At 34.6% G+C, this 25562-nt stretch overlaps 5 protein-coding genes across 5 annotated transcripts; 3 read left to right on the top strand and 2 right to left on the bottom strand.

Annotated features, from left to right (window-relative positions):
- Positions 1 to 7450: 7450 nt before the first annotated feature.
- On the top strand, positions 7451 to 8183 carry LOC122595139 (pistil-specific extensin-like protein). Its single transcript, XM_043767458.1, has 2 exons — positions 7451 to 7634; positions 7792 to 8183. The coding sequence occupies exons 1-2, from the start codon at positions 7451 to 7453 to the stop codon at positions 8157 to 8159; spliced, it is 552 nt and encodes a 183-aa protein (XP_043623393.1). The 3' UTR covers positions 8160 to 8183.
- Positions 8184 to 9862: 1679 nt separating this feature from the next.
- On the top strand, positions 9863 to 11128 carry LOC122605204 (NAD(P)H-quinone oxidoreductase subunit T, chloroplastic). Its single transcript, XM_043778108.1, has 2 exons — positions 9863 to 10270; positions 10604 to 11128. The coding sequence occupies exons 1-2, from the start codon at positions 9924 to 9926 to the stop codon at positions 11025 to 11027; spliced, it is 771 nt and encodes a 256-aa protein (XP_043634043.1). The 5' UTR covers positions 9863 to 9923; the 3' UTR covers positions 11028 to 11128.
- On the bottom strand, positions 11066 to 14443 carry LOC122605213 (vacuolar protein-sorting-associated protein 37 homolog 1-like). The gene is made up of 7 exons (XM_043778119.1): positions 14272 to 14443; positions 13913 to 14005; positions 13584 to 13671; positions 12708 to 12747; positions 12535 to 12581; positions 11996 to 12116; positions 11066 to 11397 (listed from the first exon to the last, which is right to left on the bottom strand). The coding sequence occupies exons 1-7, from the start codon at positions 14286 to 14288 to the stop codon at positions 11234 to 11236; spliced, it is 570 nt and encodes a 189-aa protein (XP_043634054.1). The 5' UTR covers positions 14289 to 14443; the 3' UTR covers positions 11066 to 11233.
- A 2764-nt stretch (positions 14444 to 17207) lies between these two features.
- Positions 17208 to 20453, top strand: LOC122585633 (pentatricopeptide repeat-containing protein At3g16610). Its single transcript, XM_043757761.1, has 2 exons — positions 17208 to 19639; positions 19916 to 20453. Exon 1 carries the CDS (start codon positions 17208 to 17210, stop codon positions 19578 to 19580), a length of 2373 nt encoding a protein of 790 aa, XP_043613696.1. The 3' UTR covers positions 19581 to 19639; positions 19916 to 20453.
- Positions 20454 to 21970: 1517 nt separating this feature from the next.
- On the bottom strand, positions 21971 to 24955 carry LOC122604155 (E3 ubiquitin-protein ligase WAV3-like). Its single transcript, XM_043777054.1, has 3 exons — positions 24649 to 24955; positions 24354 to 24479; positions 21971 to 23522 (listed from the first exon to the last, which is right to left on the bottom strand). The coding sequence occupies exons 1-3, from the start codon at positions 24784 to 24786 to the stop codon at positions 22266 to 22268; spliced, it is 1521 nt and encodes a 506-aa protein (XP_043632989.1). The 5' UTR covers positions 24787 to 24955; the 3' UTR covers positions 21971 to 22265.
- Positions 24956 to 25562: the final 607 nt, after the last annotated feature.

Here is a 25562-nt window from a genome sequence, read left to right as displayed (position 1 = left end):
AGTTGGACCTTTTTTGTTTTTAGATACTAAACAATGATGTTGCATTATATTTTGAGAAACATTTGTATACTAACCAGATTGCATATATATGTATATATGTTGGTCAGACTTACTTTGAAAAATCAATTTATCTTTCACTTATTTGACATCATAGATACAATTCTTACGGTGATCAAAATAGTTATATACAATGATGAGACCTCAACATTTAGCTGCAATCCACTTGGTTTGTGTGGTAGTTGTTCTTATTGCACACCGTAGATTCCGTAGCACATATCGTTTACGTGATCGAGACATGATGCGAAATGGAAAAAACGTTCAGAAAACTATTTCACTACCTCTCCATAAGTGGCTCATACCGTAAGCATATTCGCATGAGTGAAAACGCTTTCAATATATTGTGTCAAAAGTTAAAAAGCGAGGGTGGTCTTCGACCAACTCAACGTATGTCGGTTGAGGAGCAAGTTATTAAATTTTTGCATTTGGTAGGGCATGATGTAAGAATAAGTGCAGTCTCTTTGTTATATCGTCGATCCGAATCAGCCATAAATAGAGATTTTCATAAAGTTTTGAATGCAATAATATCATTAGAAAATCAGTATATTTGACAACATACGGGTGATGTTGTTCAAAAAGAGATTCAAGAAAAAAACAAATTTTATCCTTATTTTAAGGATTGCATCGGGGCAATTGATGGAACACATGTTCGTGTGAGAGTATCAAATAAGGAAGCGCCTAAATATCGCGGTCGAAAGGGTTATCCCACAATTAATGCATTAGTTGCATGTACATTTGATCTAAAGTTTACATATGTTTTAAGTGGTTGGGAAGGCACGACATCAGACTCAAGGATAATAAAAGATGCTTTTAGTAGAGATGATAAGCTGGTTATTCTTGATGGTAATATCTCAAACCAAATTTTTACGATTAACAATGTCATATTACGAAACTTATATTACTATGTTTATATGAATATAGGTAAGTTTTATTTGGTTGACGGTGGTTTGCCTCATAGAAGCACACTGATAGCGCCTTATAGAGGTGTTAGATATCATTTGAAGGAGTACTCATCTCGTGCACCTCATAATCCACGAGAACTCTTTAACCTTCGTCATGCATCATTACGCAATGCTATTGAACGAGCGTTCGGACTGCTTAAGAAAAGATTTGCTATAATTAGAAGCTCAAACGAACCTTTTTATCCTCCTGAGACGCAATCAGACATATTTTTGTCAGGTTGTATTTTACACAATCTTCGTCATGTATGTAAGTTTATTATGTGTTTTTGCATGTCCTGTGATAATTGTTTATGTCACAAACGTACTGCTGTAGGGGTTTAAATAGGTAGATTGAACCAAAACAAATTATTATCAATGTTCATTATTTATATTTATAACTCGAGTTCCATTTGAGTATATATAGGAGAAGCCCGAAGCTGCAAAGTGGAAGACGAAAGAAATTTGTCATTATGATGACCTGCGACAATTGTTTGCAAAAGATAGAGCATCAGGTACTTCAGCAGTAACGGCAAAGGAGAGAAGAAAGCAAATCGAAAATGAGCAGAGAGTGGAAACAATTCAGGAGGTTGATCAACTTCTTGAAACTAATGAGGTTACCTTGGAGAAGCCTATTACTCCTGATGAAACTCAAGGAACCACACCACTTTCACAACCGAAGCTTCCAACTATAAGCAAAGGGAAAAAAAAAAAGAAACGGAAGGTGGAAGAAGAAAAAGGTATTGAGGATAAGCTTGTGATTCAATTAATAATGTTGCTGAAGCTATAAGGAGCTCCAATCAACTTATATATTCACAGAACGAGATCTACACGGAGCTGGAACTAATGGGTATGACACCTGACATCATAATTAAGGCATATATTTTTCTTGCTAAACGTCCAGAAGAAGCACGAACATTATTCGGATGTCCTATGGAGATGCAGATGACTGTCCTAGAAGAGATGATGAGGTCAGGTGAATGAAGGGTAACTTTTTTTTAGGTTCCAGATTTTCTCTACAACCTAGTGAACTTTTTTTTTATATTTTTATTGAAGTACTCTTTAGTTTTTCTCAGGGTTTTATTAGATTGGACATTTTACGTTACTTTCCTTGTTGAAGTATTTGATCATATAAAAAATGTGTCCAAGCTTTGCTTTTCTTTGCAAAATTCTTTACAAATTTTGTTATATTTTGATTGTATTGATTCTTTATAGTGACTGTTTTCATGTCACTCTTAAAACTTTATATGCCAAAGCTGGTACATGGGAGGAGGTGACAAGATTGAAGAAAACATTGGATGAAATTAATGGTGGTACTGAATACCTGTGCAGAGTTCGATCGGCTAGGTAAATCAGAAAGTTTTCATTTGTTTTAGATGGTTCAAGGTCCCATTCTTCACGTGGTATCGATGAATACCATACGCTACTGAAGTGATTTTACTGAAAATGTTGTGAGCACAAAGACAACATCATGTATTTTACTAGTAATTGGTGTTGATCAGCCATAATTGATACCATAGTGACAAGAAATATACTGATATTAGGCATACACTCCATGGTAACAAGCAATGATGTATGGAAATTGTTATAATCATTGACTAGTATTGTGAGAAATGACTTGTCTCAATTATGAATAAAAAATCTAGAAAGAATTACGATAAATGCTATCAAGGGATTCGTATATAAAAGAATTTGTTGAAGAGATGAAAAAGACAATTTGTTGAAGAGGGGAAGAAGACAATCGGGGTTTGTATCTGAACAATTTCAGTGGTCATGTTCTCATGTTCTCTCCATTGTTAATGATTCATTTTTTGGAGCAAAATTTATTTAACGAACTAACCATTGATATTTATTTGAAGACGAACGTAGTATAATACAAGAATGAATAATATGTTAGAAACACGATATTTTTTACTTTGATATATATAAAGGACACTATTGTAAAATTGTATTTTTTTTTCTTTTTCTTTTCCTTTCTTCTCAACTTAAGAATACAAATAATTTATCCTTTCTTCTCTTTTCTTTAATTTTCCATGAAATTAAAGAATGTGTATAAAACAACTATAATTTTTTCTTTTACTTTCATTTCATTCCCTCCCGTTCTCTTTCCATCTATTATGAACTCAACAATGCAGTGTTAGTATAAGAAAAAAAATTCTTCTAACCTGACTCAACTTGTTAGGACAATATATCTGACTATATGTTCGTGAAATGTGAAAGGTTTCGATCACGTACGCTTATAATTTAATCTTTAGGGGGTTTCCGTATACGAATACGTCATCATCTTGTCACAGATTTACAAGTTTCTATGTAATCGATTTCTAGCTATCAATCATTGTCAACTTTCACAGAAAAAAAAAAAAAAAAGTAACAAGATTGGTGTACGTCCTGATAACTTGTTATCTTATCACACCTCTAACCATATTCATTAAGCCCGAAAGATTAGAAGTTATCTTAAATTCTTAACACGATGTTACATCCTAGCTAGTTAATTAAATTTTTCAATGGGTATCAAGACAAAATGAGATAGTATACATGTAACAACATAAAATATTTATTAGGAAAATAACATTAGTTGATCATTTAGATCACAAGTTCTTTGAACGAAATATAAGCATTTCCATTAAAATAAATCTCATTTATTATATATATTACGAGTATGTTACAAATATATTTCCGATTATATGTATATTGTTCTAACTTAGTATGTATTTAGCTAAACATAGAGCCATTATAAATATGATTAACATGCAACAAAATATTATATCTGAAAATAACTGGCTTTAAATGAAAATCAACCATCAAGCAAAATATTTTAATATAGCTAATTATAGCTTTTAGCTAGGTTATAGATAATAAAATCCGAAAAATTAGGATATTTTTGTAGTTCATTAACTAATTAAAAAAGTTGATGAGAGGTAATTCGGTACTTGTGTAATACAGCAGTGGTCATGATGACAACTGTCAACTGTGTGATGGCGGAGGCGACGGCGGCGAGTGATGTAAATTGATGTAAATATTTATATATAAAAAATGGATTGATAGTGTAATTTAATTATTAATGTTAAAAGTGTAATGTAGGTAGTAATATATTAAAGAGTGATGGTGAAAATATTACACAACTTTTCAACACTTCTAAAAATAAATTATTGTTTCTTTTATTAGATAGTATAGAAGTATAGATTAATAATCAACTCACAACATTATTATAATAACAATAACTAATTAAATATATGATATGATAAATAGAGAAGAAAAAGTTATGAATTAATGGACACGCTTAGCATACAGTTATGATTATTATTGTATTAGTTTATTAGTTTTATATTGTGATCATATAAGTGTTGTTATGCAAGGTTAATATTGACTTTCAAATTACTAATTTCGTGAACAAATTATACTGCTTAGTTCATACGCTTGCCATTTGACTAGTTGAATCAAACGTACATACATGTCATTATCTTTGATCGATCAACCATACATATTATCACAACAATGCTTCTTTCCATTAGGGTAAGAAAGACCAGTAATGTGATGGTAATTGGTGCTCAATGGAAAATGAAATGGGTCAATTGCAATTTTGTAGCAGACTGATGGTTTTGGTGTTACTGGATATTGTTGTGGGTTTTTTCTTGATTTTTGGTTGGATTGTGATCTGCTGTTGTAGATGCTTATTAAACTTGGAGTGTGCTTGCGAATTGAAATAGTGAGCGGTGAAAGATGACGCTACTTGGTTCTCTTCTGGCATACTTTGAGTTTTTGAATGTCTTGTCTAATTGTATGGTCTTTATACATTTATATCTTTAGGCTGTTCTAGTGTTTGTATTTTCTTTTAGTATGATATAACCATGTAATGCAACGCCCTTGAATTGTTACCCCCATTGATCTGATGATCGTTAAATATCTATTATTATGATTATGATTCACGATATGAATAACTCTTCACCAAACAAGTGTATATTAATTTTACAGAATATAGATAGGTCACCTACTTCAGGAGTACGGAGTAACTGTAAACTTAATTTACTATATTATATCTGTGGTAGTTGCACCTTTTGTATATATTTTGAGTTTGTTTTTAATTAGGATTATCCAAATTATATGAAGACTGTAACTTTTATGCACGAAAGATTTATATATATACTTGTTGCATGATATTTTATCATTAATTAGTCAAATACAAAACTAGTGAAATGATACATTCTGAGACAAGAAAACCACCTAGAATGCGTGATTGAGACACCTCGAAAATATTTTCTGGTTTATTTTTATATATATAGACATATAGTGGTTTTTGGTGTCAAGAATCAAAATAACTTCAAAAGAAATATGGCTTCTTTTTTTTTTTTTTTTATATTATGTGAATATTTTTAATTACACACGTGCGAATAAACTCAATTTTTATCTATGATTTCCTCGAATATAAAACCTTATAACTTTTTTTCGTCACCCTTTGCCGTAACATTCAGGTTACCTTGCAATAACACAAATTAACAATACGGAATTAAAACATCCTAATTAGGTGTTATCCAAAAAAAGAAAAGAAACAAAACATTTAAACAGGGTAGATAGAGGGAACCTCTAATGATCCCTAATATCTTAGAGTTACTCGCTAATAATCTGCATTGTTATTGTGTCGGCAAAACACGTATTTATCATAAATCCCCTGTATATGAGGTTCACAAGATTCAATCCCTCACTCAAAAAATCACATGGAAAATCTAAAGAAATAGTAACAATACTGGTTGATTTAAAAGCAATTTGATTAAAAAATTCATTGAAGTCCTACGTCATGGGAGAAAATAAATATTTCAGTGACTTTTTATTTAAGGACATAGAATTCATTAATCTTCAATAAAGAAAGAAAATGATAACTAGTCCAACTGGTTAGATGTATCTCAGGTTTTACCTAAGGTCTTGAGTTCGATCCTTAGGGATGACAAGTCTTTGGGTTTTTTTCCTCTGAATACTTGTAGCGGCTCATGGTCAACATCTCATTATCTAGGGTACGTGCAAGGCTTCACCATTATACAGTGAGGTTTCCCTGATGTCGCATACCGACTGAATGTTCGGAAAAAAAAATATATAATTAAGCTTTTAGGTGTTTTATTATTATTATTATTATTATTGGGTTACATAAGCATGAATTGCTTTCTCTTTTAAAATACAGGTTAATGGAATTTGAGGTTAATGCTTTTATAAAAAAAACTATCCTTTTTATCACGTAAAGGCTAGAGATAACACATTTAGAGTACTAACAGATATTACATACGTCCTAATTCTGAAATATATTGTTGTTATGAATAATTATATATTAATGTGATATCCATTAAAGTTATTGTTTGATTTGTATTAGAGGACTATCATCACTTGAAAAATGCTTGATTTTGTATAATCTCATTGTGAGATAAATAAAATAACTTATTGAAGGTCATTTTCTACTCGCAATATACACAAACTAACAAGAGTATTTAATCATTTCCAGACCTTTCCAACAACAGATCTTTTTTTTTTTTGAACGGCAAGAATTATATATTATAATAGACGAACTAGCAAGTCACTAGTTGCCAAAAAGTACAATTACAATTACAATAATAGTCTATAATAGAAACCAAATACAACTAACTCTAGACTATTCCCGAGACATTAACTACGAGGCCCGTTGCAAAGAATGGGGATGATCATTAACAAATCGTCCAACGTCCAAAGGATTCGCGCACCAATCGCTCCAAACATAAGAGTGCTTCTTGTCGCAACTGGAGATCTATAGAAAAGAGAGAGACAATGGAAAAAAATTTATCGTTGATATCGATCTTAGGATGTCAAGTTCTAGACTACCTTAAAGGTGATTTAATAGAATAACCCTCTTCCCATATTATTATCGATCTTTTTGTTTCACAACAATTCCAATTATTCTGAACTCAATTAATTATTCCAGAATTAATTACAAATCTTAAACTCTCTAATCTAGTTAGACTAGGCTCATTTTAGTGTTGTCCCAACGAGCCCAATTCAAAGCGGCCCAGTAACTTGAGTTTCCTATCTCGTTTTATTTGTTACGGAGTAGAATTTATAAATGAAAACAAAAACCAAAAACTCAAGTAGACTAATCATGTCTTGATGTCTCAGTGTGAGATCTCTTATATGAAAGGCCCATGAATTTGAGAAAGAATATGTTTATGTAAAAAAAGAAAAAAAAATGTTATTTCACATATATAATTTTCATTTGTTAGCAAATTAAAAGTCAATGCATTGAAATGCATTTCATCTCCAAATTTCCATCAATCATTGTCGTTTGCACGTCGCAAGTAGTCCCCATCCACTTCTTTTGGTCAATGCCATGCTAAATTCGTATATATATACACAAACAAATACAACTTATAAGATCACTTATCTTCTACATAATATATATCTCACCTACAAAAAAGTTTTCTTCTGGTAAGAAAAAACTAAAAATGAAGATGGTATGGTCGATGTTGTTGCTTGTTATGGCCGCAGCAGTTATCAACATAGCCGAATGTTGGGAAGAAATTCCCACGAATGGTGCTGGTGGAGTCATTCGTGTTGGTGGAAAAGTACTTTGCCAAGATTGTACCGAAGGATGGAACGAATGGGTAAATAGTCATAAACCTATCGAAGGTATATATAGTACATCCTTAATCATTATAGAAAAGAAAAAACATGTTTTTCAAGTGTACGAAACTTGTAACCACCTAAAGCGTCTCCAAAATCAACATTCATGTCTTTTATTTGCTTTATTTGTTGGTCTTATTTTTTAAAATATATTTTCTTTTAGGTTGTGTGGTTTCGGTGACATGCATGGACGACAGAAAGAGGATTATATACTATGGAAGTGATAAAACTGACAAAGCTGGTGAGTTTGAGGTCACCATAAACAAATACATATATGGAAAGAAGATAAAGCCCGAAGCTTGTTTCACAAGGCTCGTTTCGTCACCTGATCCTATTTGTAACATCCCCACCAATTTCGCTGGAGGCAAGACCGGGGTGAAGCTTGGTCGCCCGACCCTAGTGTACCGAGATATGATCAAACATGTCCTTGGTCCATTCTATTACACAACACCTATGTGTGATGAACCCGATACTAATGATAGCGATAATGACAATGATGATAATTCATATGGAAAACAAAATAACTACTGATACTCTAATGTCTATTTTGCTGCTTGAAAAAGTTCTTCAATACTGTATTGTATTTGTTATGAAAATTCCATACATAGATTAACGATCGATAACCCTATTTTTTGTTATTTCTCTATAAAATGTACAATGACTACATGTAATTCTATTTTATTTAATTGGTGGGTCATATGTAGGGGTGTTCAAAAAATCCGAATCCGAATCCGCTATCCAAAATTCCGAAAACCCGATCCGAAGTTATCCGAAAATTTGGATATCCGAATTTTCGGGTTCGGATGAAGTTTTTGAAAATTTCGGATATTCGGATAATCCGAAAATTACATATACATAAATAATGATTTTGGTCTTGGGCTAAGTTACTTTTCCATATGTTGGGCCTTTATCCTAACAATCTAACTGTTGACGACTCACGAGTACTTGGTCTAAACAAAACACTGATCCTCATTTTATTCCATCAAAGATTCTGACACTTCACTCAACTGCTTTCCTTGGCAATTCGCACGCCCTCCATTTCATTCCAAGTAGATCTTAATTCATGTTATATTTAGTATTGAGTTAGTAATAATATATTTAATCATCTTTTAAATATTAGAAATGTCTAACTACCTTTATTTAATCTTTTTTGATTTATGTTTGCAATCAAAAGCTGTCAATTAGCTATATTATTAATAATATTATTGTTCTTCTTTTTCTTTTTCTTGTAGTCGCATTAAAAGCAGTCAAAAATGTGTGCAACGTAGACAATTGAAGATTGCTACTTAGGTGTTTTTGTTTAATTAGAAGAAGAATGATAGATGTTTTCTTTAAAAATTTATTTGTTAAAACTAAAAGTAATTTCGGATATTCGGATAATCCGGTATCCGAATCCGAAATTTCGGATTCGGATTTCGTATGGGCAAATCTACTATCTGAATTTTCGGATATCCGGTTTTGAACACCCCTAGTCATATGCGAGTTTTCAATTCTATAATACACGCCAGTAAAAAGGTAAAAACATGATGGTTGTCACTTGTGAGTGGCTATCAAACAACACAAGGTAGTGGTGGATAAAAATAAATTACGTCGTATCAAATTAAGTAAATGCAATTATCGAAAACTTGTTGGTATTAAAAAATACGTTAGACAAATTTTTAATGAGAAAAAAAAAAGTTAGTTGATTTCATTCTTATCATTTCTCATCATTTCATCATTCCTCATATTTTGGAATGACAAGAATGAGTATGTTTTCTAATTCTACCCTTTAATTTCATATTTCCATTTTTGATATAACCAAATAAGAGAAATTATTCTCATTTATTTTTACCTTTTTCATTCCATCTTATCACTCAAATGCCTTGAGATAATTATTAGATGGGAAAGGGGACTTTTAACTCCTCCCTTTTAGGCTGAGATTTTATTTTTTTATATGTATACATTTTCCTGCCATAAAAAAAGAGAAAGTGATATTCGTTTCTTTTATTTTGATAAATGTACCACTGTGCATTATTGGTTGGTATTGTCAGTTATATAATATGTACATTGTGGTACATTAATCAATGATAGTGGTACGAATGTCATTTCTCTTAGAAAAATAGCATAAATCAGTAAATACGTTCAAAGTGATACTCATGTCAAAGGGTCCACATTCCACAACATGACATTGCTAGAAACGAACCTTGAGCCACACAAAAAAGATTTAAAAAACATCCATCTAAATTCTTAACCAAATGGATACTACTACTATCACCACTACTTGTAACATCAGTTTTGCTCAGCCACCAAAATAATATGGCTGCCAGAACAGGCATACCATCACCTTCACTGTCTCTCTTACCAGGAAGAGGCAGAACCGCCACCACAACCACCACAGTGACCACAGTCTCTCTGTGGAAGCCTGTCACGCGAGTTGGCAGAAGATGCGTTTTTCGGGTTTATGCATCCGAAGGAGGGAAAGCAAAGCAGAGGACACCACAAGAAGTTGATACCAGAATTCACTGGGAGAATGAGGACGATGGATGGGTCGGTGGCAGCAGTGCCAGCACTACTCAGTCAGTAGAAGAAGAGGAGCAGCAGAACGACTTTCTTGGTGAAAAGTTCTCACAGTTGCTCAACAATTCTACTGATTCTCATTACCAGTTAATATTTCTCTATCATCTTTACCTCTTAAGCGACCAAATTAGATAGTTGCGGCATCATATGGCATCCCAAAAGAAATCTTCTTATGTTCCTAAGATACTTGCATCTAACCAAATCACAATATAGACTAATATCGTAAACTTTTAAATGTTTTTCGATCAACCAAGACCAAACTGTTTCATTTGAACCTAGCAATTGGCTTGGCTATTCTCTCAATTGTTCTGGCTGGTGTAGGCTGTAATGTCAGGCTAGAAATATGATACGCTTGAGCTTGGTTCAAATGCTTCAAATTGACTCATGCTAGGTATACTAAACTTCTTGACCAATGGCAGATTTTTAGGGGTGCCAGCAGAAGCCGACTTAGAAGAGATCAAGGTGGCCTACAGACGGCTATCAAAAGAGTACCATCCCGATACCACTTCTCTACCGTTAAAAGAAGCCTCTCAAATGTTCATGAAACTGAGAGAAGTTTACAGCGTACTGAGTGACTCAGAGAAGCGAAGGTTCTACGACTGGACACTGGCTCAGGAAGCCGCGAGTCGTGAAGCGGAAAAGATGAGGGTAAAGTTGGAAGATCCATACATGAAAGATATAGAAAACTTTGTGTCAATCCCAGACATGGTTGACAGGCTTGGTGGAAGGAACATGGAGCTGAGTGACCAAGCGAAATCTGCTCTCACTTTTGATATACTTATAGTTATATTCTCGATTTGTTGTATCATATACGTGGTTCTCTTCAAGGAACCTTATTATTAGTCGGTGTGTATACAAAAGCTAAGGCTTCTGAGGTCAAATATAGTAAATTCTGTAGTATGAAACTATATAACAGATATATACATCATAAAGTTTAAAACCAACGGTTTTCTAGTCACATGTATGTTGTGAAGTTTAAGATGGTAGTTATAGCTTGCAAAGCTTTAGGTACACACTATGTACAACAATCATGAAAGCACAATCTAAATTTAACTGACCGCAGTAATATTGGCTGCTAGATGGGTGAGGGCATGTTTATGATACAAACTGCGCAGGCGCTTGTACTTCTGCACAAAAGTGCTGAGATCAATCTCTCTATTGAGAAGTTGTTCGTCAAGAAACTCTGATTCCTCTTCTATCTTGTGCTTTGATTCTGCAAATAACCATCATCATAATTATGACAAAGCTTATGGTCATCCCAATACATCATGTTCTGGCAACTATAACTTGCCATCCTGCTTATGGCCAAGAAAGAAAACGAATTTGATGCGTTCAACCTAAAGGCTACAATCCATTCACTTTAGAATAGGTCGCCATATGTCTTATCTTAGTATGTCAAACAGGGATACAAATCAGTGCAATAGGAAATAGGTCAGAGGAAAATTCAGGTCAAAACTCTCCCGAAGTAAATTTTTTAGTGCAAAAAGTGATAAGGCCATAAAACCTCTTGAATCATTTTATTTACAAAAGGTTATTCTTCAATGGTGTATATTTGAAATCAAAAAACTTGGACAAGGTGTTTCCAGTCAACCCAACCCGTTTTAAGTTTTAACATGCACCAACTTGCGAATTTAGTGTTTTGATCCCTAATTTGCCAGTCAACCCCAGCCTAAAAAATGTTGATTTGTAATCATAATTTATTGAAGGGTAGAGGAGAAGGTGTTATTTTTTTATTTTTTTTTGGGGGGGGGTTAAAACTTTATTGAAGGGTGAAGTATAACAGCTAACTGAATGATAAGAAGAGCTATAACCTTGCAAACGATGGAGCAAAGATGCAGGAGAGTAAAATCGAAGGATTTCTCGCTTCTGCTTTTCAAGCTCATTGAATTTTTCTCGAGCGGTAGCCAATTCAGTGGCCCGAATTATTTGACACTGCATATATTAAAAGGATAACTATCTAAGAATCACCAGCCTTTCAAATGGAATTGGCTAAATAGGCCGCGCATGAGGGTCGAGTAACAGGTCAAAACAGTTATGTTAGTAAGGGTCAGATGGAGTTGACCCATAGCATATAAATTTCAAAAACATCAGTAAGTTTGTCAAATATGATTATAAATTAATATTATATCAACAATAATTAAAATCTTTTAATAATACGATTTAGTAGGACTGTTCAAAAAAATACGATTTAGTAGGTAAAAATCATAGCAATAAGCCTGGACAGCTTTTGACTCGATATACCCAATTAATCCATTTCCGGCATTTTCTAAGTTTGCCCTTTGGACCTTAAAACATAAAACATACAAGAAAGCAGCCCATTAATAAGTGAATAGGCACATCAAGAACTAACTTGGTTTCGCAGCTCCCTGATGTGTGGCTCTTTTTCCAAGTTGTGATCTGCATATAAGAATTCTTGTCTTGGTCAAATGTGGACTTTCCATTCTATTAGAATTCAAAGTTGTACTTATTGTTTAGTATTATATGCACAAATGGATTAAAGCAACAGAATATGAAAAAACTTACTTGCAAGCTGTATAGTTTCATTTCTCAGTTCATCCCTTAGCTGACATTATGAAAAGAGAGAATGAATGGAGGTCAATGTCAAAAGTGATATTCACCTAATTTTAAAACAGTTTGATTTTTTACTTTCAGGTTGCATTTAGATGATCTGTAAACACTCATGACCTTTTCATTTTCTTCATTACGAATAATAACGCAATAAAATGATCATGAAAGTTACCAAAACTTGGAACAGAAAGAGAAGGATTTTAGAAAGATAATAATCTAAGTTATGTAATAAAGCAATTAAGGAAGCTGTATAAATAAAAACTGTAAATTGATATTTGGTCAACTTGTGACCCATTTGATGTGTCCCTTGTTTAGCTAAACCTTTTGAATTGACCCGTTTGAGATAAAACATAGCCCATATTGACTGAAGTATGAATTAGTAATCCAAATGCTATCTGTAGCTTGACTTTATATGACGGCATATTAAGTTATGAGACTAGTCTAACAGATTGAGCTATAGGCCATTATGCTTACTGTTGTGTTTCCTACTTTCCTGTATATAAGTTTTGTTGTTTGCTGGCTCTAAGAAGTAAGAACTGCTTTGCTGACTGTGTCTAAATTTTAATACATTATTTCCTAGAAATCTTAGGTTTGTGAATTAGAAACCACGAAAGGACATCATCCATGTCCCAGAAACCTTGGAGAGTTTCTAGTTGATATTATCTATCGGGCTTTCATCACTTAATATAATTTACTTCTTTCCAACCCAACTAGTTCCCTATGAAGGCTAGCCACTAACCATTCAGCAAATCAAACAGACTGAAAGAAGCTATGAAAATGTGTAAAACTGGAATGAACACCAAAAAAACATGGAAACGTAAGATGACTTGCCCGAATCTGAGTTTGTACTATGTCAAGCGAACGCAAAAACTGTTGATATGCATCTTTGGTAGACAAAAGCTTATGCAGCTCGTTAGCGCTATAAGATATTCAGACACAAAAACAGGGTTCCGCATCAGTATATATATATATAAAAAAAAAAAACTAGCAGATACAATAACCCTTCACATAAGCAATCATAATGAAGCAAGTAATGCGATATAATTACAGCAAAATGAGTTTACATTACATATATCTAATTCATGACAAAATATTCCATTAACTTGTTTCAAGTAACTACATAAGGTTGTGTCCTGATAAATTGAATAAGAGGAGTAAACCTTTTGTCTTTTAAGACATGTACGATCCCAGCCGCCTCGGGTGGAATGCGGGATGCAGGTCTATCTCCACACGCCTGCTCTTCTTCCGAACCCCTTGAGAAAAAACAAAGACGTTTTAGAAATTTTTTTTTTAAGCCACACACAATTTTTTTTAAAAAAAAGAAGAAAAATAAAAAAGTTCGCAGTTTTATGACAAATTATGGTTTTTGACTACCAAGAAAGGATTAAAGAGTCTCCAAAAAAAGGTAATCATCAAGATATATTCATAATACTCCAATATTTTGAACAATAAAGATAGTATGCATACATGAAACCCTAAGATAGAAAGTTGAAATTTAAGCCTAAAGTAGGAAGATTACCAGGAGGATTTGAACATGATTGGATGATTCTTCCAACTGTGAGAAAGAATTAACTAATGATCGCAAGTTTTTACCCTTTATTAATTTCTCTGTATGTTCAATATAAATTTCAGTTTGTTAACATGTGCCCGGTGACATATATAATTTTTATTTTATTTTTTTGACTTCCTATATTAGCATCCTGACGGGTACTTATATATCCTCGCAAGTCGCAAGTTTAGACTGAACGGAACAAAACGTTATCAAAACATTAAATTTCAATTCCTCCCCCCCCCCCCCCCCCCCCCCCCTTCACGCCCCGAAACGCCCGAAACAATGTCCTGATGGATGTTTTTTGACAAAAAAAAGTTGAAAGGGCATGAGAAAATTGACATCACTTTTTACTCTTCTTTTTGTGGTACCAGGGAAGGCCTCTTGCTTTATTAAGTCTTAAATGCAATTTTACGCAACATAGAATTTTGAACTGTGCAAACAAATTAAGTTGTAATTCCTTATTAGTCGTATTTAACATGTGATATCAAAATATTATTGTAAATTATTAATAAAAACTGAATACGGTGAAAAACTGAAAATATGAAAAATCAAATATAGTAAACAAAAATGTTAGGGCATTTTGTAAGACCATCCTTATCAGTGAACTATAAGATGGTTCACCAATTAAAATAACGAACTAACACACGGACCAAACTCTATTTCAATAATGGATTGCACACAAAAACACAATTGACTTTGCACACATGTCATTAACTGAATGGTGACCTTTTATAAATATATTATTATTACAATTAATAATAACACATATTTGTTTTTTTTTATATATATAATATCTTACATTTTATTAAGTTTTATATAAATATAAATACATGGTGTTTTTTATTTTTTCATTACGAACATTTTGACATAAGTTTTATTAAAAATGAAAGTATTTCTAAAATATATATATTTATAAATATTTTATTAATTTTGTATTTTATACTCGTTATTTTTATATCTCTAAGACTACCGTAAGAATTTTAAAACTATTTAGGATAAAATAATCATTTTTAACAAGTTAAAAATAATTTTAAATTATATTATATAATAAAAAATTATTTAGGTTGGGTTGCGAATATAAGTGAAAATTTGAGAGAGATTGGGTTGTATAGGTGGAAGAGAGGATTTATTTTTTAATTAAAAATTGGGTTAATGAAGTTCATTGATGTGAGTAGTCTAACGTCCCTAGCCTGGTAAAAAACATGGTCACTATCTTTTGCCATGTGAACAACATTATGTGCCGATGAGTTGGGGAAAAAACTTAGGCATTGGCTTTATCAATCTAATTTCTACCTATTCGACCATTAGCAATCAACAAATATATAAGAAAATTGCAAAAATTACAAAATCAATGGTTCCTCCTCAAGCGGTCGACACTTATCTCTTATAATCAAATATTACTACAACCAAAATTGAGCATATATGTTTAAACAAACACTACTCAAACTTTATCTCTATCTTCAGTCTATTCCTCGACATGATAACTACTACAACCAAATCTCAAATCTATTTACCATACACATACATGTTGTAAATATTATTCTGGGTCTGGGTTATTTTGCACTCCTCTCTTTATTCTCTCTCTCTCTATCCTCTGCTCTCTCCTTCCCCAACGGCTCTTTTTCCTGGATCCTTGGATCAGAGACTGAGCGTTTTTGAGATCGAGATCTGGGTTTTGAGATTGAGAGTTTGAGATCGAGATTATTCCCTTCAGGTTAAAGGTCTCACTCCGGTGGATCTAACCATATTTTTTTATCACTCTTGGGTCGGAGGTCCCTTCCACCTTGGTGGATCTGGAAGCAGTCTCTCTCCCTTTGAGTAGAGGTAAGGTCTGTCTACATCATACCTCCCGTACCCTGGCTTTGCCGGGATTGGATACCGTTACCGTTGTCGTTGCCATACATGTTGTAAATATGGATCGGGGCAAAGTAACCCGCACCCCAAAACGCGGTAAGTCTTTTGGTTCCATCACAATTCAACCCAACCCCCCTCCCACCACCGCAAATCAATCTAACCTTTCCCATCACTGCAAATCATTCCAGCTCCACAATTTAATCCAACCTGCTCCATTCGACTTATCTCATGAATCGTATACACCCGTATTTGAGGATGATTTTTTAGTGATGGATCTTGGGTTTCCTTCATATGCGCACCAACTTAAGCCCGAGTTTGCTTCATAAATGGGTTGATAAAAAAGAACTTCTTTTTTTTGTGTGTGTATAAATGATGGTTAAAATGTTTTTGCCATTGTAATAAAACGAATTTTCTTTAAAGGGGTTACATTTTTCAAGATTTTCAAAAGTACTAATTCTAATAAAATATATAATATTAAATCATTCTTAATTGTCCTTACAATCTTTCTTTTCATTTTATTTCCTTAAAATAAAATTTTTTATGTCTACTTTCTAGAGAGAATAAGTATTGAGGTTAGTAATTTTTAATTTATTTTTTTGTTTAATTAACTGAAAATTGAAAATAAGACTATCCGCATCAGTTCAGGATATCCTTTGAACAAACATCCTAATCAACATGCTACGTCAGCTTTTCATTTATCCTTCCCACAAACACTTTTTACCCACAACAATAATATATTCATCCTTTCTACAAACAACTATATAAATTTCAAAGTAACTTTTGTCTTTTACCTTTATCTCTCTTTATCCTTCACAATCCTTCTCTACAAACAACCAAGGATGGACATCCTCCATGTCACCACCCACATCAATAGTCTTCCTACAAACATGCTCCACAATCATAAATTTTCTATGGACATCCTTGTTGTGGCTGGTCTAATGCTGTAAAATATGTGAGGAAGCCGAACTATTGGTGGTATGTCTTATGATCATAGAGATAGCATGTCATTGATATAGAGATAGCAGAGGCCACGAGTCTTTACACTGTCAATGGCAGGAAAATCTTCCATAATTAACACATCTTTCTACCTTCACCTTCTAGAAACTTCCCTCAAAACAAAGTCATTAACAAATGCCAAAACAATCCATCAGCATTTCCTCAAGAACAACCTCAAACACAGTTTCATTATACTTGACAAACTTACTCGAGTATACATATCGTTTCGTCGACTCGAGCTTGCACGCAAAGTGTTCGATAAAATGCCAGACCCAGAAAGAAAAAACAATGTCTTGTTATGGAACCAGTTGATTAGAGCTTATGCTTGGGAAGGACCATTTGATCATGCCATTGAGTTGTATGTTGAAATGAAGGAATATGGCGTGAAACCCAATAAGTATACTTACCCGTTTGCTTTGAAAGCGTGTTCTGCAACACGGGATGTTGAGATTGGGAAGACGATACATGATCGTGTGAAAAGCGAGTGTCTTGATGAGGATGTTTATGTTTGTACGGCGTTGGTTGATTTTTATACGAAATGTGGGTTGTTAGATGAGGCGAGAATGGTGTTTGATAAGATGCCGTTTAAAGATGTTGTAGCGTGGAATGCGATGATTGCAGGAAGTTGTCTTCATGGCATGTATCCTGAAAGTTTGGGATTGGTTAAGGAAATGCAGGAGGTGGGGTTGAGGCCTAATTCGTCGACTATTGTGGGAATATTACCGGCTATTGGGGAAGCTAGTGACTTGATACAAGGAAAAGCTGTACATGGGTTTTGTTTAAGGAGGAGATATGATGATGTGGTTGTTGGAACTGGGTTATTAGACATGTATGCGAAATGTGAGTGTCTCGGTTACACAAGGAGAATTTTTGATACCATTAGTGTGAAAAATGAGGTAACTTGGAGTGCTATGATATCAGCGTTTGTTGCTTGTGATTCAACCATGGAGGCACTCAAACTATTTGGTCAGGTAATGGTAAGAAGTGGTGTAACCATATCTCCTGTTATACTTGCAACTGTTCTTCGCGCTTGTGCTAATCTTACGGATGTTAATAAAGGAAGGTGTATCCATGGTTATTCATTAAAGTTAGGGTTCGTTTCTTATTTGATAGTTGGTAATACCCTTGTTTCGCTCTATGCCAAATGTGGGATTGTAGAGGATGCAGTTAGGTTTTTCAACGAAATGGATGTAAAAGACACAATATCATTCAATTCAATCATATCTGGTTGTGTGCAGAATGGCGATGCAGGGGTTGCATTTAACGTGTTTAACAAAATGAGATCATTTGTTGTTAAACCCGACATGGACACCATGATTGGCTTCTTTCCTGCATGCTCACATCTAGCAGCTCTACAGCATGGAGCTTGTGGCCATAGCTATTCGGTAGTATGTGGATTTACAGGATCAACCAAAGTTTGTAATGCTATTATTGACATGTACTCAAAGTGTGGAAAAGTAGAAATGGCGAGGCTAGTTTTTGATCAAATGGATAGAAGGGATTTAATCTCATGGAATGCTATGATTTTTGGTTATGGCATACATGGGTTAGGGTTAGAAGCAGTTTCGTTATTTAAACATATGCAAAGTGATGGTTTTAATCCAGATGATGTCACATTTATTTGCCTGTTATACGCTTGCAGCCATTCATGCCTTGTTGAAGAAGGGAAACATTGGTACGCTGCCATGACTGAGAAATTTCAAATACAACCCAGGGCTGAACACTACTTGTGTATGGTCGATCTTTTGGGCCGTGCTGGGCTTTTGAGGGAGGCTCATGAGTTCATTGCTAGGATGCCATTTAAGCCCGATATCCGTATTTGGAGTGCATTGCTTGGTGCTTGTGGAATACATAAAAATGTCAAGTTAGGGGAAGAAATTTTAAGAAAAATTCAGATTCTTGGACACGAAAGTACTGGAAACTTTGTTCTGTTATCTAATATCTACAGTACAGTAAAAAGATGGGATGATGCAGCCCGTACCCGGGTCTTGCAGATGGAAAAAGGGTTCAAGAAAAGCCCGGGATGCAGTTGGGTAGAAATAAATGGCATCATACACACGTTTGTTGGTGGAGATCGATCTCACCCACAATGGTTATTAATAAACAGAAGACTTGATGAATTGTTAGTGATGATGAAAAAATTGGGATACGATGGAGATCACAATTTTGTTTTTCAGGATGTTGAAGAGGAGGAAAAGGAGCATATTCTTCTATATCACACTGAAAAGTTAGCTGTTGCTTTGGCTGATCTTAGCTTGAAGCCGTGCAGGCCTATTCTAGTGTCCAAAAATTTACGTGTATGTGTTGATTGTCATACAGCATTGAAGTATATGAGTACAATAACAAAGAGAGTAATAACTGTTAGGGATGCAATACGTTTTCATCATTTCAAAGATGGAACTTGTAACTGTGGAGATTTCTGGTAGGGTCATTGTCTTGGAGAATTTTTCAGATTCATTGGTATTATAAGTGCTACTGGTGAAAGGTGTGTAGATTACGCCATTTTGATTTGAGGCACATTTTATTTATGTGCATTTTATTTATGTGATAATGTATTATCACTATGACATGAGATGCCAACATAAGGGTACAGATATAAGTAATATTTCAAAGTTATCTTGTCTCATAGTGATGCAGATAACTTCCAGGTAGTTGAACTATAGTAGTGAAAAATGTGTTCTATTTGGTATGAGGCTTGTAGGGTGTGGTGTGATTGCAATTTGTGTATAAGTGAACTTATATTTTACATCATGTTTTGTAGGGTGCTGATTGTCAATTGCAGAGTTTGTACGAGGGGTAATTGGGCATTAGTTTTGTAGCGAAGAAGTCTCCGTTTGCTGGAATCATGCTGCTATTTGACCCTCTTGATGGACATGGATACATGGTAATGCTTATGAGTGGGTCGATTTAGGTTGTGTTTTACCTCAAATGGGTCATACAAAAACGGGTCAACCAGTTTAAAGTCATCCAAATTCTATTTTAGTGCATATCAACCTCCTAAAAATCAATTAACTTAGATAGGAAATTATTATAAAATCTGGCCTGGCCCGTACAATCCAAACCCATTTTGCCACTTGAACATCCTGCCACTACCCAGGGTAGAACTGGACCACTATCATCTGCTGCTGGATTACTAGTTGAAAAGCAAGGTTATGGCCAAATGGCCAGGTTCAGGATGACCCACAATCGATATATCTTTCCCTGAGTTATAAATAATCAATGTATCTATCTTGCCCCAGTTTAGAAGGTTTTATGCATTGTGGATACACTTGAATGACAATAATCAATGTGTTGGCATATTTGTGTGGAGTGGAAATTAGCCATGGACCAGTTCTGGCCGTGTTTATAATGAAGTTACTGAAGTTGATAACAGTTTAATACCCATGTCCCTAGATACTCCCCATATTCAATAAGAAACATTAAGAAACTCATTTCCCATATCACCAACAACAATTACAAACACATAGACGCATCGATGTATTGCATATGTACAGAAAATATAACCCTTTGGTGTTTTTTCTGATGCGATGTATGTTGATTTAGGGATTGAGCATTAACCATATACTTATGCAGCGGCGAAACTTAAACATCATTACAGGAGGGGTCAAAGATTTTCTAAACTTGATACATATATATATCTTAAATTTTTGAGGAGGTAAATACATATAAATGTTGTTTTTCACCATAAAACATTAAATAATTGATAATTATATCTTAAAATTCTGGAGGAACCAGAACCTCTTTTGGTCCTATTGATCTTCCGCCACTGTACTTATGTAGCTTAATTTGTGGTGACCGAGTTCGAAGAAATCTAGCCAGTGATGATAAAACCGGTCGAACGTCACTATATTAGTTTACTAGGTTGATGAATTAGGCAAAAGATAAATCCTAACTTAGTGGCCTTTCTCTAACTGTCGAAGACAAAAGATATTAGGTGATATCGGAATATAGTTCGCACTCGATGAGTCAAGGAAGCCGGAAGAGATACTGGAATAAAGAATGACTTTGACTTTTTGATGTATGTAGAGTAAATTGTTGAGATTTGGGAGGACATGAATTGTCAAAAGACTTTAAAGGGTATAATAGTCCGTTCGATTCAAATTCTGTAAATGAAATAATATCTTCCGTGTAAAACTCGTCTGCTATGAGAAAAAGCTATACCGTGTGGCAACAAATCGGTAACATACTATTAGCACATGCAAAGTAGTTTAGTTTGTTGGAATAAGATAAAGTACATGTAGTGCATTAATTTTTGTACAATCATCATTAAAGTTGCATTATCAGTTTAGTCTAATCTTCAGCATACATTATTGGAGCCATGATTCCATTTCATATGTTACCGTCCAATCCAAGCATCACCTTCAGTAGCTCTACATGTTGCCAACACATATTTTAACTTCTCTAATTATGTAAATCAATGGTACATATGTATAAAATATATAGACTAAATATTCACTAGACGGGTATCCGCACAAATGTACAATGCGGCGGTGATGTTGAAGGTGACGGCAACCGATGGTGACGGAGACAACATCGAGTAATGTAGGTCATTAATGTAAAGGTAATTAATGTTAAGCCAAAAGTGCATAGGTAATTAATGGACATAAGACATTTCTAACCTTGAAAAAGTGTAATGTTTAACAATGCCATTGAATTTTTATTAAAGAGTATAGATAATCAATATGGGATTTTGGGAGATAATTTTGATTGTAAATTGTTGGAGACTTTCAAATCAATTTGATGTCTTCCAAGAATTTTTTTTTACATTAAGTTTAATATAAACTTTTATGTAATACCGAAAAGAAAAGGAGAACAATTGAAATTTGAAAAGACTGCAACAAGTCTTCTTGAACTAGAAAAAGTACAAGGCCTCCACTTCCACCCATTAAGCTGAAAAGTAAAGTCTAAGATAGGTATAACCAAGAACGGCAATCACACAACGCTGTGCATGTTTCTCTTTTACAAGGAATGTCCGACTTTTCACAGCTCAAAGTATCTATTAGGTAAAAAGTAAAAACATACACAAATGAACAACTATACCTACAAATTACAGAGGACGGAAAAAAAAAACAATAATAGACTTGTGTAATCAAGGGCCTTTTAGTGTGTTTTCATAGTCTGTAGGCATGCAAATGTTTAGCCCATCTTCTAGCCATGTAAGGGTCATGGTAATCCCAGCTTCCAGCATTACTACTCCTTCCATCTTCACTTGCTACGCCACAATCATCATCAATCTCCGTTTTTTCCCCTGATCCCACCATCACTTCCCCTGTTCTCATACATTCCCTCACCCCGTCCTCCACATAGGTATACTCGACGCAAACATTCCCATTTTCAGTCATGTTTAACGGGATTCTCCTTTCTTCCCCGCCTCTAAGTTCACCAAGCCTCACAATCCTACCATCCTCTCTGATCCTCAGCTGAACGTCTCTTATTTTATCCCCCAAAACTCTACCTAAAAACTCCTCAAACTCATGCATCACGAACCCATTTGAAATCCCAAAACTAAATCCCACATGAAAACGATGAATTTGGACTGCTACTTCTGTGTCAAACCCAAGATATGATCTTGTTGGGCTGTCTGAAAGGTGTAGGATACATGATTGAGGGTTTTCATAGGCTCGGTCCCCTAATACTTTTACTCCTTTCTTTAGCCCTTCAACTGGATCTGCTTGCCCCATGTAAAACAACCTATCAATTACCTGAAGTGCTGCTCTTTTCCCATATGATGTCATTCGCCTGAGAGGAAAGACACGTGCTGCAGCAGACGAGTAGGTTACAACAGCCAAACGGTCAACTGGCCGAAGTGAAAAAACAACTAACGCCATTGACTGCTTTACAAGCCTAAGATGGGGCCCATTTGGGCAAGCGACTAGTACCAAATCCATCGCTGGTTGGTGTGCTAGTCTTACACATAGACTAGCTCCATAAGAAGGTTCCGGTGATAACGAGGACGAGCTATAGCCTGTTGTTTGATGAGATAGAGGCTCGGATAAAATGGAGAGATGAAGACGAGAATGATTGAGACTATGACTGGGTTCAATTGGGTCATCATCATCATAACGTGCTGACCGTAAAATGGAACGCCTGTGAACGCGGAAAGTGGCAATGGAGTCGTCAAGAATCTGAAGGATGGGATCATCACTTTGGTTGCCATAAAGGAAACTGCAAGGTGGTATCTTTAAGTTACGAGGCAGGTGAGTCCACTGTGCACGGCAAATAGGGCAGGTCACCCCTCCATGGCGAACATTGGAAGCAATACAATCAAAATGGAAAGCATGAGAGCATTGAGCTGTAAATATAGCCTGGCCTTGACCAGTGCATGATGTGCTGTAGTTCAGAGCTTCCAGACATATAGCACACATGGTCTGCATTCAAAGAAACAACAGGGCAAAAAAATTAAACTGGTTATGCATTTACATAATTAATACTAGTAGTAATTTTCAACTTTCAATAGAAGATATGTGAAGGGATATTTCTATGAATAAATCAAATGCGCATAATACCCATGGGTATGAACCATCCTAATGATGATGTGATGCCAAGGTGTCGAAAAGGTCTGTGAAGAGACCCGGGTTAAAATCTCACTATTACAAACATCTTGGGATGAACAGATAAAATGTCTAGGAAACGGCCATGGGAATACCAGTTAGGCCATGTACATCAAAGCCAAAAACTCAACTTTCCTTAGGTACCCCTGATAGGGATCCTTCTCTGTTTCATATACCAAGGAAGACAACTGTTATAGATGAGACTACATATAACCAGATGTACATATTTAATCTATGGAAAAGTGATAACAACAAAGGAAGCACATGTCCAAAATCTTTTTAGGCCACATAGAGGAATAACTATTCAGCAAGACACCAGGCCTTCAATTAATTAAGTGACTAGTGAGACATTTTGGCCTCTTTTTAATCAAACGTACAAATGAGTGTACATTTTCATCATCATGCGTTAACTCATATGTGGTTTAAATGGCCTCCAAATTGGTAGTACATATGATCTAGTTTCAAACAAGAACTGGATGGAAAATTATGATTGAAAGAAGAGGTCAAGAAACTATCTAGTTTCAAACTATGTATATATACATTTATATATACATAACAAACTTTATTATTTATGTGAACAAGAAAATGAAATAATAATTGAAGAGGAAAAAGAAAATGAAGGATGGATGGATGGATGTGGGTGTGTACCTTGGAAGATGAGGTGGTAGTTAGATCTGCTGGTTCTGTTGTTGGGTGATGATTAGGTTTAGGAGAATTAACATCATCATTATTATTATTAAAAGAAATTGTTACCCCCTCATCCGCATCCTCTTTCTGCAGTTACCAAAAACATTTGATCAAACAAATCCAATCAACAATTTGTGCTGCTTTAAGTGGTATATTATATATATAAAGATTATTTTATATCATAAATAAACAATAAAGTGGATAGAGATTGAGTGATTGACTGAAATATGAAAAGATGGTACTCTTACTTACTTACCATTAAAGTGGTGGTGGTGGTGGTAGTGGGTATGGGAGATTGCCGGAAAGATGGGAAAGAGCCGCCGCAAGTATGGAGCAACTTCCGAGCTGCTCTCTTTATCACTTGTTCCTTCTTCTTCTTGGATCCACCCATCATTTCTTTCGGTTTTTTTTATATAAAAATTAAAAGTACGTACTTACTTAATTATATATATGTTTGTTTATAATTAAACAACAATCACGCTCCTCCTTGATCATACATTGTGGTTCTTGTTTATCTCCACTGGTTTGTCTGTGCTTCTCATTGTCCCCATTTGTGTCTCTCCCTCTCTCTCTCTCTTTAATTTATACATATATGATACACTTACTCTTTCTTTTTTTTTACTTTTTTTAAAGGTGTTACTGACTCACTGCTCCGTCTCGAATTTCGATCCCACTTTCTTGAATAATGGCACTTTAATTAAATTTCATACTTCCTGGGTGGGAAATTCCAATTATATTTAATTACTTTACTCGAATATATTTGCAATTGTTTTACGGAGTATTACTTAAATTTACGTGCTTAGGCATAACTCAATAGTTGAAAGACCCTCATTCATTCAAGAGATCTTTGTGTATAAGTTTTAACAAGACATAAAAAAATCTTTTTATGAGAGTTTGGTTTGGGTATATCCAGTCAAGTCTAAATGGTAGTTTTTACCACTATTAATCGTTGTGCCTTTAGGCGGGTTAGTTAGGGAGTTTTCCCCATCGGGTATTTGAAATAGACATTTCCACTTCGAAAGAACTCTGTAACACGGACCCGGTTAAGACAACGAATGTTAGACCTTTTGCTATCAATTCACGGCATAAAGTTTCCAGCAAAATTCATCTTTGATGTGACCAATTTATATACATCGCTCACATCATTATTGGCCTTTTTTGTATGTGTTT

This window comes from Erigeron canadensis, chromosome 1, assembly GCF_010389155.1.
Source record: "Erigeron canadensis isolate Cc75 chromosome 1, C_canadensis_v1, whole genome shotgun sequence".
In the NCBI taxonomy this organism is placed as follows: domain Eukaryota; kingdom Viridiplantae; phylum Streptophyta; class Magnoliopsida; order Asterales; family Asteraceae; genus Erigeron; species Erigeron canadensis.
Note: the sequence above shows the minus strand (reverse complement) of the source record. Positions and strands in the feature narration are given on the sequence as shown.